Source organism: Colletotrichum higginsianum, chromosome 2 (assembly GCF_001672515.1).
Source record: "Colletotrichum higginsianum IMI 349063 chromosome 2, whole genome shotgun sequence".
NCBI classification, from domain to species: domain Eukaryota; kingdom Fungi; phylum Ascomycota; class Sordariomycetes; order Glomerellales; family Glomerellaceae; genus Colletotrichum; species Colletotrichum higginsianum.
In genome coordinates, this window is record NC_030955.1 from 4,283,749 (window position 1) to 4,295,224 (window position 11,476).

The following is an 11,476-nucleotide window of genomic DNA, read 5'->3' on the forward strand; positions in this document are numbered from 1 at the left end:
TGGACAGCGTGATGTATATCCTCGATGCGGCGTCCAGGGCTGGGTCCTTGTTCGCTCGGGCTATCATTGCGATGCCCTCGTGCATCGTCTGGGGTAGATCCTTGGCCCTCCCGGTTTATGCTGGATTGGAGATGTATAAAGACGGAACGAATCTTCTCATTTGGGTTGTGATTGAGGGTAGGTAGATGCAACAGAAGAGCAGCAGCCTCCTCCTCCTCCTCTTACACCTCATCCATCACTGCTTCCAAGCCCCCTTCATACCCAACCCCCGTCCAACATGACAGAGGACGAAGCAGGCATCGCATTCGAGCACGCCGACAACGCGGCCGAGGGCCGGGACGCGACCCCCAAGCACGCGTCGCTCGATGCCGCCGCCAAGGGCCAGGGCGTGTCCGGCTACGAGACGCTGACGCCGTGGGAGACCATGAAGGCCTTCAAGCTGTGCTCCGCCACGTGCCTCGCCGTTGCGTTCAGCGCCGCCACGGACGGATACCAGATCGGGTGAGGCCGCCGTTTCGAGCCCCGCGTGTGATGATGGTGGTGGTGGTGGTGGTGGTGGTGATGATGGCGGTGATGATCATGGTGGTCATAGTGATGATGATGACTGACACTTCCCCCCCCCCCCAGCATCAATGGCAACATCATCGCCAACCCGGGCTTCGTCAGGCAGTTCGCGACCGAAACGACCGCCGCCGGCGAGCCCAACCTCGCCGCCCCGATCCTCAGCGGCTGGAGCTCCATCATGTCCGTCGGCCAGATCGTCGGCATGACCACCGTCCCCTTCCTGTCGGACCGCCTCGGCCGCAAGGGCGCCATGTACTGGTACTGGCTCGTGCTGTGCGCGAGCGTGCTCTGCGAGTGCGTCGCGCGCACCTGGCCCGTCTGGCTCGTCGCGAAGCTGCTCGCCGGCGTCGGCGTCGGGAGCCTGCAGTCCACCGTGCCGACCTACATCGCCGAGGTCGCGCCCACGCGCGTCCGCGGCGGGCTGCTGCTCGCCTACAGCTTCTGGTTCGCCCTCGGCCAGTTCTTCGCCCCCGTGGCGCTGCAGGTCGTGTCCGGGTACGCGCCCGACGACTGGCTGACGCCCGTCTACACGCAGTGGGGCCAGGTCGGCCTCATGGTCGTCGTCTACGCCCTCGTGCCCGAGTCGCCCGCCTGGTGCGTCACCCGCGGCAGGCTGGACGCCGCCAGGGCGAGCCTGCGCAGGCTGTACCGCGGCGTCGAGGGCTACGACGTCGAGCAGCAGCTGCAGCTTCTCGTCATCGCCGTCGACCACGAGCTCGAGGTCGCGCGGGCCCGGGAGAACGTGCGGTGGCACGCCGTCTTCAAGGGCGTCGACGGCCGCCGCACCGTCACGGCGCTCTGGACCCTCATGACGCAGCAGTTCGTCGGCCTGACGCTCTTCTCCACCTTTGCCTCGTACTTCTTCAAGCAGGCCGGCATCCGGGACCCCTTCCAGGCGACGTGCGTCACCTCCGGCATCAACATCGCCTCGGGGGTGGTCTTCATCCTGCTCGCCGACAGGGTCGGGCGGAGGTGGATCTCGTGCTCGGGCACCACCCTGTCCTGGCTGGCGTGCGTGGCCATCGGCATCCTCGGCGTCGTGCCGAGACGCGGCCCGACGTCCGTGTTGCTCGTCCTGTTTGCCTGTCTCTGGAGTGAGTGTGTGTCTCTGTCCTCTGTCCTCTGTTCTCTGGCGCGCGTGCAAAAGGCGTTCGATGCTGACGTGCGCGGCGGTAGACATCGGCATGACTGCCAACGGAGCGACTGGCTGGGGCTTCATCGGCGAGATCTCCTCCCAGAGGCTCCGGCCCTACACGGCCGGCTTCGGCGCGGCGTCGACGGCCTGCCCGGGCGTCGTCATGAACGTGTTGACCCCCTACAGTAGGCCCCCCCCCCCTTTCTCGGTGGACGGCAAGTTTCTTTCTTTCCCCATCTAACAACACTCGGCAGTGGTCGACGGCAACCGCTGGAACTGGGAGCTCCGCACGGCCTTCTTCTACGTGGGGGTCGGCCTGCCCTTCGTCATCGCCATGTGGTTCCTGATCCCCGAGACCAAGGGGTATGTTCTGTCACACCCGCCATCGTTTGGGGACGCTGACCTCGGGACACAGTCGGTCCGCCGCGGAGCTGGACGAGCTGTTCGAGCGCGGGGTCAAGCCCTGGAGGTTCCACAAGACCCAGACGGCGACCGAGCGGCTCGTCAACGCCAACCACGACGAGAACGATGCATAGACGAGGTTTGATCATGTTTTGTATTTATTCAGGTTTATGTCTGGCACTGACGGGCGGCTATTCAAGACTGGCTTCATCGCCTGCCTCCGGGCTTCGTCCCAGGGTTAGGCTACGCGTGTCGTTCCCATCTTCCTCCTCGCTATCAGACACGTTTGGAGAGGCTCCGATCTGCTGCGTGGATGTGTCGGCGACTTCCGAACGTTCTACGGCCCCGTTTACAGCCGCCGTTGGTGGCGGGGTCTCTCGCGATCTGGCGATGAACCCCGCGACGATGCCGTCCTGATCCCCGGCCACAGAGACACCCATGCCGGTGCCCTTTGGCAGCAGCGCATGGCGGCCGCTTGGTCCGGGCCCCTCGTCTGTACGCTGTCTCTTCCGGGGTGGGACCTCCCGTGTTGCTGGCTGGGGTGTCACAATGCCGTCGTCTTGGGGCGCTTCCACTTGCTCGCAATCCCTCCAAATGCTCACTTGCTTCTTGTCTGTCCGAGGCGGCTGGCTGGCTCCGTCCTCCCACCAGTCGCCGCGTCGCGCCCTCTCCAGGTACTCTCCCGGAATCTCGTACCCGCACACCGACGCCGGTTGCTGCCGGGGCACCAGGTGCCTGAAGTTGTAGTAGCGGGCCTCCTTCGCCAGCTCGTCGGCCTTGCTGTTCCCCTCGATGCCGACGTGGCCGGGGCACCATCGCACGAGGGCCCGGACCCCCTTGGCGTCGAGTGCGAGCGACGCGGCAACGGCGCGCTTGACGAGCGTGTCGGAGGCGTTCTCCGCAGCCGCGATGAGTTTCCGGATGGCGTCCTTGCAGTCCGTGAATACCGTCACCTGTCTCAGCTCCGGCATGAGGTGCGACAGCAGCGCCGCCGTCTCGAGCGCCGCAACGACGGCAAAGACCTCGGCTTCGCAAAAGTCCTGGCACGCCAGCACCTGGAACGCCCGCGAGTGCCACGGGTCGTGCCCCGCCAAACCCGGCCACGGCTTCCAGAGTACGGCGGCGCCGGCCGGCTGCGACGGCGTCGAGGGGCCCCTGTGGTGCTTGGTCATAGGGAACGAGGCGTCGGCGAAGAGATTGAGGATGAAGGGGGTCGGAGGGCCGTCCGATGCGGTCGTCGGCAGGATGCGCGCTTCCGCACGGGGGAAGATGAGGAGGTCGCCCTGGAACCTGGGTCCTGCTGCGTCTGGTGCGGCGGGAAGCTCGGTGGTGTCGGGCATGGGTGTAGCCAAGAGGAGGCCTTGGTGCTCGTCATCGGCCGCGAGCGTGATCGACTCCATCGTGGCGTGGTCTTGGTTATTGGTACGGATTCGGTTTGTAACACGAGGTTCACATGTATAGTATGCAACACTGGGACTGTGTCGGCCGTCAGGGTACATGGGGGGCAGTAGTCGAGGTCACCACTTCCGTCGGGATATCAGGAAGCTGGTTCGCGGGCCCTCGAGGCAGGTAGACCAGACCAGGAACAAGGGCTTCATTCTGTTGGCAGTCACATGGATGTGCGTTACTGGAGATGCCAGTTTTAGAGTTGGCCAGCGCCATGGGACCCTCCCGGTTATGTGATTGAGACAGCCAACTGTTTGCAATGTGAGTTTTTGAATGGTCTTTGCACGTGGGAGCTGATGGGCGTCCGTATCGATGGCGGAAGGGCAACACGATGCCGTCGGGTCGGGCAGGGCGTACATCTCCGGTGCCCCAAGGGTTCTGTGTTGCCGAGACCAACCTTTGAGCAAGACCCAGCATAGCCTCTTGTTCTGAAGACGTGATGATGAAGAGATGTGGTGATTTGTATCCGATTCTATAAATTTTGTGCAAACAGCATCCGTCAGCAGTCAGTCGCTGTCTCGCGATGATGGAAGCCGGCGATGGAAGTTGGCGATGGCTTCCCCGAGTGGAGCGACTCTTCAGTGACGTCACTGGCTACAAGACCCCTATTTCGTTCGTCCCTTGAAGGATGCATGTAGCCCCGTGCGGTAGCGCATACACTAAGCCGTTTCCGCTCATGGATCCACCTACCTCTCGCATTCCCTTTTGGAAAAGCGAGGCTCCCTTCCAACGACCTCCTGCGTCTCTCAAAAAAAAAAAACCCTACACGGCGCAAACTCATAGACCTCACAGCATTGCATCGGAAGAGTATCAAGACCGAGGGCCTCCTACCATGCCGGAGCACCGCTCCCCCACTTCTCCGGACACCACGCCTCCGTCTCTCCGATTCGTGAACAACTCCGCCCAACCGGAACCGAGGAAGAAGGTGGCCCATAGGAAGAGCAGGGGGGGATGTGCGCCATGTAAAAAAAGAAAGGTCAAGGTAAAGTCGCGTGTACCCGTTCGATAGAAAACCCCCATCAGTACTCACACACAAAAACCCAGTGTGACGAAGTGTTCCCCTGCTCAAACTGCCTCCGGCGGAATGAGACCTGCGCCCCGCCGCCGAAGCCGGCAAGCCCCGAGGATGGAGACCGGCCCCCGGCTCGGAGGCCGCTCGACACCTCGGGGCCCGTGAACCTCTTGCACATGGAGCTCTTCCACCACTTCCAGCACGCGACGATCCCCACCCTCTGCTTCGCCGACCTCTGGCCGTCCGTCGTGCCGCTCGCCTTCGGGGACGACTACCTGATGACGGCCATGCTCGCCGTCGCCGCACGCCACCTCAGCATCCTGCGGCCCCACGAGACGGCGTACGCGGACGCCGCCATGGCTCTGCTGTCCCGCAGCTGCGCCCTCTTCGGCGCCGTGCTCGACCGCGGCGACGACAAGTACGACCCGCTGTTCTTCACCGCGCAGCTCATCCACTATCTGGCCTGGTGCAATCTGGACTTCCTCCCGGACGGGGGGGATGCTGCCGCCCCGGGCAGCCCGGCGCTGGACCTCTCGCGCGACCGGCTCTTCCTCCTCGGCTCCGGGGTGAGGGTCTTTCTCTCCAGCGCACGAGCGCACGGCTCCGGCAGCATCTTTGCCCAGGCGTGGCAGAACTCCCAGTGCGGCGCGCTCGAGCTGATTGTCGCGGAGCAAGGGATGGACCGCGACAGCATCGTCGAGGGCTTCATGGAGCGTTACGACGAGCTGGGGCGCGGTGCTGGCTGCGCGGCCCAGGACGGCGAGGAGCGTGCCTCCTTCCGGTCCATCGTCGATCTGCTGTCGGTCGTGCTGGCGCTCTGGGAGTATCGCGAGACCAACACTCGGCCGGCCGGGAGGCCCGACCTGGAACGCCACATCCTCGCCTTCCCGCTCTTCTGCTTCGGGCCGTTCCTCGACATGGTGGTCGCCAACGACTCGCGAGCGCTGCTTGTGCTGTACCACTTTTACACCGTTTCGCGGCTGCTCCTCGGGGCCGGCGCCGCCTGGTGGGCCTCCGGCCGGCTGGAGACCATGTCGCGGTCGATCAAGCAAGAGCTGGCAAGGCGGGGACTGGGGACTCGGGTGAGGGGGTTGGGCTCTTAAGTCTTTCTAGTCACCAGCTTGCGAGTACTGTGGGGAGGGGGGGGGGGGGGGGCTCGTGTGTTGCTGTGAAGAGGCGGCAGCGCATCTCCGTCGTGGGGCAGTACAGAATAGAGACTATGGGCCCGTCACACAATGGCGTTGATGCCCCGTTGATTGTTCGCTGTCTGGCTTATTCCCCGAGTTACTACTTACTCCTAGCGAAGCAGCAGGCAGATGGGGGTATCAGAGACTCGGAGTCGTGCTGGCCGACCACCCCCCTCCCTACACGAAATTCGACGCCTTTGGGCACAGCCGTTGTCAATATTGTCCCTTACGAGCCGGCCGCCCAGGATCAACCTCCCTGCGAGAACGACCGGCGGCAGCGCGAGAGGCGTATGGCCTTTGACAATTCGCTTCCCCTTTGCGCCAGAAGAAGTGACTGACGAGGGGGAAATGACCGTAGACACCACCACCACCACCACAACAAAAACAGAGTGCCCTTCGACACGCAGACCACAAAGCCCACATCCCAATCGCCACATCACGCCGGACCCATCGTGTCAAAAGAACCACCCCCCCCCCCCCAAAAAAAAACCACAACCAATAGCCCCTCCCTCGTTCCCTCGACGCATTGCCGCTGGATTTTTGGAAGCTCCCGAAAAAGGGGGGGAGCCACGAGAGAGGCAAGGGAGATGGATGGCTCTCTACACATGGTTAGCGCGGCGGCCGGTCTAAGAATTACAAACCCCCTCCTGAAACTTCGATAGCCGGTCCACATTCGTCGTTATCGCTCTGGGTCCTGTTAGCTGCAGTCTTTAGCGGACGATTGGCGTGGCATCATTCGTCCTTTGTGACCAAGGCCAGGCACGAGGATGCGGGTTTGTTTTCAATCATGTTCATTCTTTGGGTATCATCGAAATCAAGGATCCATTCCCCTTTCCCCCGCCCAAAACGGGAATCCATGGCCTCTGCCGAGAATCTACCGCCTTTGCCTCGACCAAAAAGCCCGCGTGATGAGCCCAGGGGCGCTTAGAGCCAACTCAAACAGACCCCCCACTGGCCGGCCCCTGTTGGGCGACCTCGCCGGTATGTACGGCGGTGGCGGAGACGGGCTCCGGGCGGACGACACCGTGGGGGACGCCGGCGGGGCCCCCTGGAGATAGTCGCTCAATTCACTGGCCTCCATCCCGGGCATTGTGGCGGGCTGACGCGCGTGGGTGGGCGCCGCCAAAACATCTCCGGACGAGACTGTACTGCTGCTGGTGGGTGACAGCGGGCCGACCATCGTGTACTGGTGCGCGGGCGCCTCGTCTCGCGGCGTGGCGTCGGGGGCGGCCAAGGCGGCCAGCTCGAGGTCGCCCTCCGAGCCATCCGCTGCGCCAGATGCCACCCCGAGCAGTCCATCCGTCTCGCCGAGCATCGCGAGCTCCTCCCGGTCGACGCGGCCCAGGGGAGGAAACTCCACCGAGTCCCTCAGGTGCGCCCCGAGCCTCATCATGGCGAAGGCGTCCAGCGTGTCGGTCCAGGTGGGCAGGCTGTAGATGTAGCAGACGAGCAGGACGAGGGCGACGGCCTGCGCGCCGATGAGCAGGCTGACGGCCACCGTCGCGCCGGGGCTGTAGCGGGGGGCGACGAACTCGGCGCCCGTCAGGTTGTAGATGGTCCTCGCTGCCGCGTTGGAGGCGGCGTCTTGCAGGACGGCCGCGTTGGACAGGTACATGCCGACACCGAGCGTGCTCCTTGCCACCTTTTCGTACTGCAGGCCCTGCGCCATCCTGAACAGCGTCTTTGGGAGGTCCTCGAGCGCGCAGCCCTGGTAGACCGAGGCAAACCACGAATCGTACGCGTCGTTTTCCGAGTTGTAAGGCAGCTGCCAGGCGCCGAGGGGGGCCTCCAGGGCGCAGGCCTTGCGCGTGACCTCCAGCACAGCGCTGTCGGAGCTGGCATCGGCCGGGAATCGTCGGTCCGGAAAGGTCTGGTTCAAGAAGCCGACGACGGTGTGGGCATACGACCCATCGCCAAACAGCGCCTCGGCCGTCGTTCGCAGCGGGCCTTGCGGCGAGGTCCAGCCTGCGAACCGGTCCCGGTTCCAGTCGTCTTGCGAGCTGTGCAGAGTTAGCCTGCGGTTCTTCCCCTCCCACTGGCGGCCATCTGTGTTCGACCTACCCTTTCGTGATGAGGTTGCCCAGCCAGTCGTAGTCATGGAAGTGCGTCATCTCCTCGTCCGTGGGCCACTCGTCGAGCATCTCGGACGGACGGGACCCCGGGTGCGCATTGGCGATTTCGAAAAACGCGCGCGTCGTTCTGGCCACGCACCGGATGGTGACGTTCTCGGCCGGCTCCGGCAAAAAGTCTTTGGACGCGGCTGCCGCTGCACTGATTTGCGCGTCGATAAAGAGGACCTCTTCGACATCCTGGCGGCGCCTCGGGGGCACGCCGTGGGCCGTGTTCGCGTGGCTGCCCGGCATGCAGGTGCGCACGACGACGCCGAAGCCCTCGACCGAGGTTGCGTAGCCGTCGCAGCGGGCGGGAAACTCGTCGCGGCCGGCGGCCTTGCAGTCGGCGGACGAGCTGAGCCGGATCGAGTGCTGCCGGAGCGGCCCCGTCGTGGCCCCGGCGGGCACCGCCGACACCCAGAACGAGTCGTTGTACTGTTGGTACTCCCCCGTCGTGAAGCTGCGATGCGTATCGCCGTCCCGCCACAGGTTCTCCTGGATGTCCGCCGAGGTGACGTTCACCAAGCGGCTTCGGACGGCGCTGACGATGGGAGGGGCGTCTGCCTCCCTGAGCAGCACCGGCTCCGCGTCCCTGCCGATCCTCTCGGCATGGTGTCCCGCACCGTCGCACGTTCGATCCCAGTTGCTCAAGTGCCTCGAGCTGTCGCAAGGGTACACCAAGCGGCCGGTCGCCGGCATCAGCAGTGCCTGGAGGGCCGGTTGCACGGCGGCTGGCAACGTCAGTCACGATCGACGAGCGGGCGTTGCCCCAACGTACCGAGCAAGAGCAGGCCGGTGGCCAGCAGCAAGTAGGACGACGACTCGCCGCTCGAGACGAAGGCCGTCCACTTGAGGTCCGATATGGCGAGCAGCTGGCGGACGGTGAGCGACTGCTGTTTGGACCGTCGCTGGGAGAAGACGACCGCGCCGTAAGCAAGAAGCGCCGCGACGCACGGCAGGGCAACGACGGCCGCCACCGTGCCCAGGAACGACGCCACGCCTAGCCACCGGCGGTAGCTGTCGAGGTCGCTCTGCATGATGATGCCCCAAGGGTCCGCCGTCGTTCGCCGGTTGACGACGCAGACGCAGAGCCAGGGGACCACCAGCAACAGCAGGTAGGCGGCCACGATGTACACGGGTCGCCGGGCGTATCGCAGAGGTTGCCGGCACATGTTGACCGGCTTGGAGGCCGTATATCTCGGCGGTGGTCGTTCTATTGAAGTCGGGTTCCTGTCCATCATGGTTGAGCGGTTATTCCCGGAAACCCGAAAGGAGCGAGGGAACGCACCGATGAAGAGAGAGAGAGAGAGAGAGAGAAAGTGAGAGCGAGACAATGGGATTATGGCATTGCGACAATGGCTGGATTGACTCTTCTTTTGGCGCCTTTTTTTTTTTAGTTTGCCGCGAGGCGTTTGCACGGTTGCCAAGGGTTGGCTGACGGCAGCTGACCGCAGGGCGAAAAGGGCAAAGGGTTGCAATCTCCGTGCGAGCCCACGGGCCCTTAGAGGGAGGAACGTGGGAAGGAATGGAATGTAGTGATGGGGCGCGCTGCATCCTTCGGGATGACTGACAGCACTCGCACGCACGAATGTTTTTGCTTTGAGACCCCGGCCCATGCGACGGCAGCGAGCCGGCGCGCGGGAAACGGCATATGGCATTTTGTGGGCGGAAGGGGCGCCGCCGCCAAACGAAGCAGCTTGTTTGCGAGCAGCACGCATCCGGTGCGCTCACTCCCCGTCGTTTGAAGGGTACTTGTCCAGCCCGTACGTCTCGTTGAGGGAGACGCGCGTGACGACCTGCTCGTCCTCCATGCGGACCCACGTCTCGACCGACATTTCGGGGTCGTCGCCCTGGGCGAAGGAGAGCCTGATGACGCGGGCGCCGCGGTTCCACGTGCCGTAGCCGCCGTAGCCCGTGTGCTTGGCGAAGCAGAGGAACGGCGCATCGGCGCCGAGCCCGGCTTCGTGGCCGGGCCACGTCGAGCACCACGAGTCGCCGTGGTCGTGCCCGACGTAGACGCTGTGGAGGCCCTCGGCCTCGAGCAGCGCCTCGACAAAGGGCGCGTCCTCCTCGCCCTGGCCGCCCTGGACGGCGAGCGGGCTGTCGGCGTTCAGGCCAGGGAACAGGGCGGGGTCCAGTTTGGCCTGCTGGGCCTCCAGGAACACGTGCGGCGGAATGTGGACAAAGGCGACGCTCGGAATGACGCGCCCGTGCGTCGCCTTGAGCTCGTCGTACGTCTCGGTGAACCAGGCGGCGGTCTCGGGGGCGACCCAGTTTGGAATGTCGTCCATGTTATCGGAATCCGTCTGGTAGCTAGTGCCGCCCCGGCTGTCAAAGAACCACAGGAGCAGCATGGGGTCCTTGGAGTCTCCCTCGAAGACAGGGACGTAGTAGTTTGTGATGCCCGGCAGTTTGCCGCCGCCCATGGACGTCGTGTAGCAGAGGTCGTAGCCCTTTTCCGCGCGGAACAGCTGCGCGCGGTCCAGGGTGTGTTTGGAGTCGTGGTTCCCGTAGACGGACGCCCAGCGCTGGCCTGTCTCGACCAACGGCTGCACGATCCGGTCGACGTAGCCCGTCGAGTTCTCCTTGTGCGTGTCCTCGCCCGTGATGAGGTCGCCGTTGAGCACGACCAGGTCGGGCTGCTCCGTCTTCAGGACCGACCGCATGACCCGCGTCGAGTTGACGTCCTGGTCTATGCCCCAGCCGAACTCCTGCTCGCCAAAGTGCAGGTCCGAGAAGACGGCGATGATGTAGTCGCGCTGGGAGGACACCCTGAGCCGCGGCTTGCTCACCGACGGCTCCGTCAACGGCCACTTGCCCGGCGAGATCTTGGTGATCATGATGTACATGGCGGCGAAGGAGATGGAGAAGACGAAGACGAGCTGGCATATCCGCTCGAACAGCCGCAACGACGACTGCGGCGGACGCGGCTGGAGCGCCTGCTTGGAAGTGGGCATCATGTGTGTGTGTGTGTGTGGAATGATGATGCTGATTGCGAGGTTTGGGGTATAATGACGCAGGACCCGTGCAGAGGGTTGGCAACAATCGAGTGATGAGAAAGTCGGGAGAGACAAAGCCGCGAGACCACCAGGGACCAGCCAAGAATGACAAACAAACCAAGCCGAGTGCGAGGCGTGGAATTAAAAGGACGATGGGATTTGGCGAAGGCGATGTCGAGCGGAACAGCGGGATTGCTGAAGCTGTTGGCTGCTGGCTGCTGGCTGCTGGCTGAGCTCGCCGCAGCTGGGATCTCTCATTGTTCAAGGGGCCAAACAATCCCAAACAGAGCCAAAACAGGCCCACTGTGGCAGATGCCGCTCTTGGGGGAGGGGGGAGAGTTTCCAAGGGAGGGAGGGACGGGGGTCTAAGCCAACCGGGATGGTCGAGACGAAGACGGCGGCAGACTCGACTGTTCAGCGCATGCAAAGGCGGTAAGACGCTGGGAACAACCGCTGAAGCTCCACCCTCCCAGCGTCCTAGTGTTCTCTCGTCCGTTCTTTTCCTCCCCCTCGCCTCATTGCTGCCAACGGCTGACCGATGGAGAATCGCAGAAGCCAGGACACCGAGACGATTGAAGACTCTCGGCCTCTCGAAGGACCTCAGCTTCTCAAAGGAACCG

General features: G+C 63.8%; 5 protein-coding genes across 5 annotated transcripts; 2 read left to right on the forward strand and 3 right to left on the reverse strand.

Moving 5' to 3' along the window:
- Positions 1-277: 277 nt before the first annotated feature.
- CH63R_02991 (MFS alpha-glucoside transporter) lies at positions 278-2,235 on the forward strand (the record flags this gene model as incomplete). Its single annotated transcript, XM_018297966.1, has 5 exons — positions 278-501; positions 628-1,658; positions 1,741-1,884; positions 1,954-2,062; positions 2,115-2,235. 5 exons carry the CDS (start codon positions 278-280, stop codon positions 2,233-2,235), a joined length of 1,629 nt encoding a protein of 542 aa, XP_018162782.1.
- Positions 2,236-2,292: 57 nt separating this feature from the next.
- On the reverse strand, positions 2,293-3,501 carry CH63R_02992 (putative Reverse transcriptase; the record flags this gene model as incomplete). The annotated part of the gene is made up of 1 exon (XM_018297967.1): positions 2,293-3,501. One exon carries the CDS (start codon positions 3,499-3,501, stop codon positions 2,293-2,295), a length of 1,209 nt encoding a protein of 402 aa, XP_018162783.1.
- A 722-nt stretch (positions 3,502-4,223) lies between these two features.
- On the forward strand, positions 4,224-5,662 carry CH63R_02993 (C6 transcription factor; the record flags this gene model as incomplete). Its single annotated transcript, XM_018297968.1, has 2 exons — positions 4,224-4,529; positions 4,592-5,662. 2 exons carry the CDS (start codon positions 4,224-4,226, stop codon positions 5,660-5,662), a joined length of 1,377 nt encoding a protein of 458 aa, XP_018162784.1.
- Positions 5,663-6,620: 958 nt separating this feature from the next.
- On the reverse strand, positions 6,621-9,029 carry CH63R_02994 (uncharacterized protein; the record flags this gene model as incomplete). Its single annotated transcript, XM_018297969.1, has 3 exons — positions 6,621-7,746; positions 7,808-8,588; positions 8,636-9,029. 3 exons carry the CDS (start codon positions 9,027-9,029, stop codon positions 6,621-6,623), a joined length of 2,301 nt encoding a protein of 766 aa, XP_018162785.1.
- A 555-nt stretch (positions 9,030-9,584) lies between these two features.
- On the reverse strand, positions 9,585-10,814 carry CH63R_02995 (Calcineurin-like phosphoesterase; the record flags this gene model as incomplete). The annotated part of the gene is made up of 1 exon (XM_018297970.1): positions 9,585-10,814. One exon carries the CDS (start codon positions 10,812-10,814, stop codon positions 9,585-9,587), a length of 1,230 nt encoding a protein of 409 aa, XP_018162786.1.
- Between the last annotated feature and the right edge of the window lie 662 nt (positions 10,815-11,476).